Source organism: Echinops telfairi, unplaced genomic scaffold (genome assembly GCF_000313985.2).
Source record: "Echinops telfairi isolate 266 unplaced genomic scaffold, ASM31398v2 ScPeMD7_2291;HRSCAF=2852, whole genome shotgun sequence".
In the NCBI taxonomy this organism is placed as follows: domain Eukaryota; kingdom Metazoa; phylum Chordata; class Mammalia; order Afrosoricida; family Tenrecidae; genus Echinops; species Echinops telfairi.
In genome coordinates this window covers 37,209,841-37,211,096 of record NW_022106189.1, presented here as the reverse complement: position 1 = coordinate 37,211,096, position 1,256 = coordinate 37,209,841, and the positions used below count along the sequence as shown (strand labels likewise).

Genomic DNA, 1,256 nt, shown 5'->3' with positions numbered 1-1,256 from the left:
GGCGGCCGGCTGACCTCCGCCCGCCTTCTGTCCTGCAGGGTTTTGGCTGAAGCGGAGCAGCTACGAGGAGCAGCCGACCGTGCGCTTCCAGCACCAGGTGCTGCTCGTGGCCCTGCTGGGACCGGAGCGCGGAGGCTTCCTAGCCTGGAGCACCTTCCCCACCTTCAACAGGCTGCAGGGCGACCACCTGCGCATACCGCTCGTCTCGGTGCGTGGTCGCCGCCGGGCCCTGCAGCCCACCGGGACGGGGATGGGGGACGGGCATGGGGAGAACCCCGGGAAGCTGCGTGCACGGGCCGATGGCCCTGGGCTGCGGTTGACTTTCCTGGGAAGCCCTTCTGTTGTTCCCTTCCGCCTCTGCTGTGGATCCCCGACCCTTAGGAAGCCATTGGGGCCGCTCGATCCCTGGAGCTCATCCTCTCTCTGTGAACCAGGGTGGTGGCGGCGGCCAGGCCTCGTCGTGGCGCTGCTGTTACATTTCACGGCCTTGTAGCTGCGGAAAGGCCAGGCATTGTCAGCTGGAGAGCGCGGGAAGCGAAGGCGCCCGTGGTGAAGGGAGAGCCCCAGAAAGGTGCTGTTGGCCCAGCCTGGCCATCTGGGCTGGTGTCTCCTGCTGCTGCTCCATCCGTAACAAATGGAGCATCTTACCGCCTGAGCAAAGGGATGCAGCGGCTAACGCACCTGGTTGCTTAACCAAAGGGTGAGCAGTTGGAACGCACCGACGGTTTTGCCAGAGAAAGACACCGCTCCTATCAAGATGACAGCTTTGGGAACTTTATGGGGCCGTTCCACCCTGCCCCATAGGGCCACTGTGAATCCGCATCCTCTCCCCTCAGCAGGGGATGTAGTACAAGTAGTCCCAGATTACAGGCATTGGTGCCCATGACGGGGCTTGTAAGAATCGGTTCTGACATAAGTCACAGTACCGCATTTATTTTTGCCTTGTTTTCATTATTATCAGGATTTCATTATGGTCGCCATTCTTTATCAGTATATTTTAGAAATCCAATCTTTGGTTTTTATTGAGATTGGCACGAGAACAGCAGTAACACATACTATATAGTAAGTGCATATTATTAACTGAAATGCACGAAAATGCGTGTTCGTCCTAACTGGAATACCTTAATCAGTCAGTTGGGGGCTACTTGTACATCCCCAAACCTGTGTGGTCGAGAGGAGTAGATACAGACGCAAATTGGCCCTACAGGATAGAGTAGAACTGCTGGATAAGGTTTTCAAAGCCGTCTTTACAGAAA

At 56.4% G+C, this 1,256-nt stretch overlaps 1 protein-coding gene across 1 annotated transcript in view; it reads left to right on the top strand.

Moving 5' to 3' along the window:
- The window catches only part of TMEM231 (transmembrane protein 231), a 26,609-nt gene that overhangs the window by 6,127 nt on the left and 19,226 nt on the right, over nt 1-1,256 (top strand). Inside the window, exon 2 of the mRNA XM_013005156.2 lies at nt 39-208. Coding sequence (XP_012860610.1) covers nt 39-208 — 170 coding nt within the window. The remainder of the gene's footprint in view (nt 1-38; nt 209-1,256) is intronic.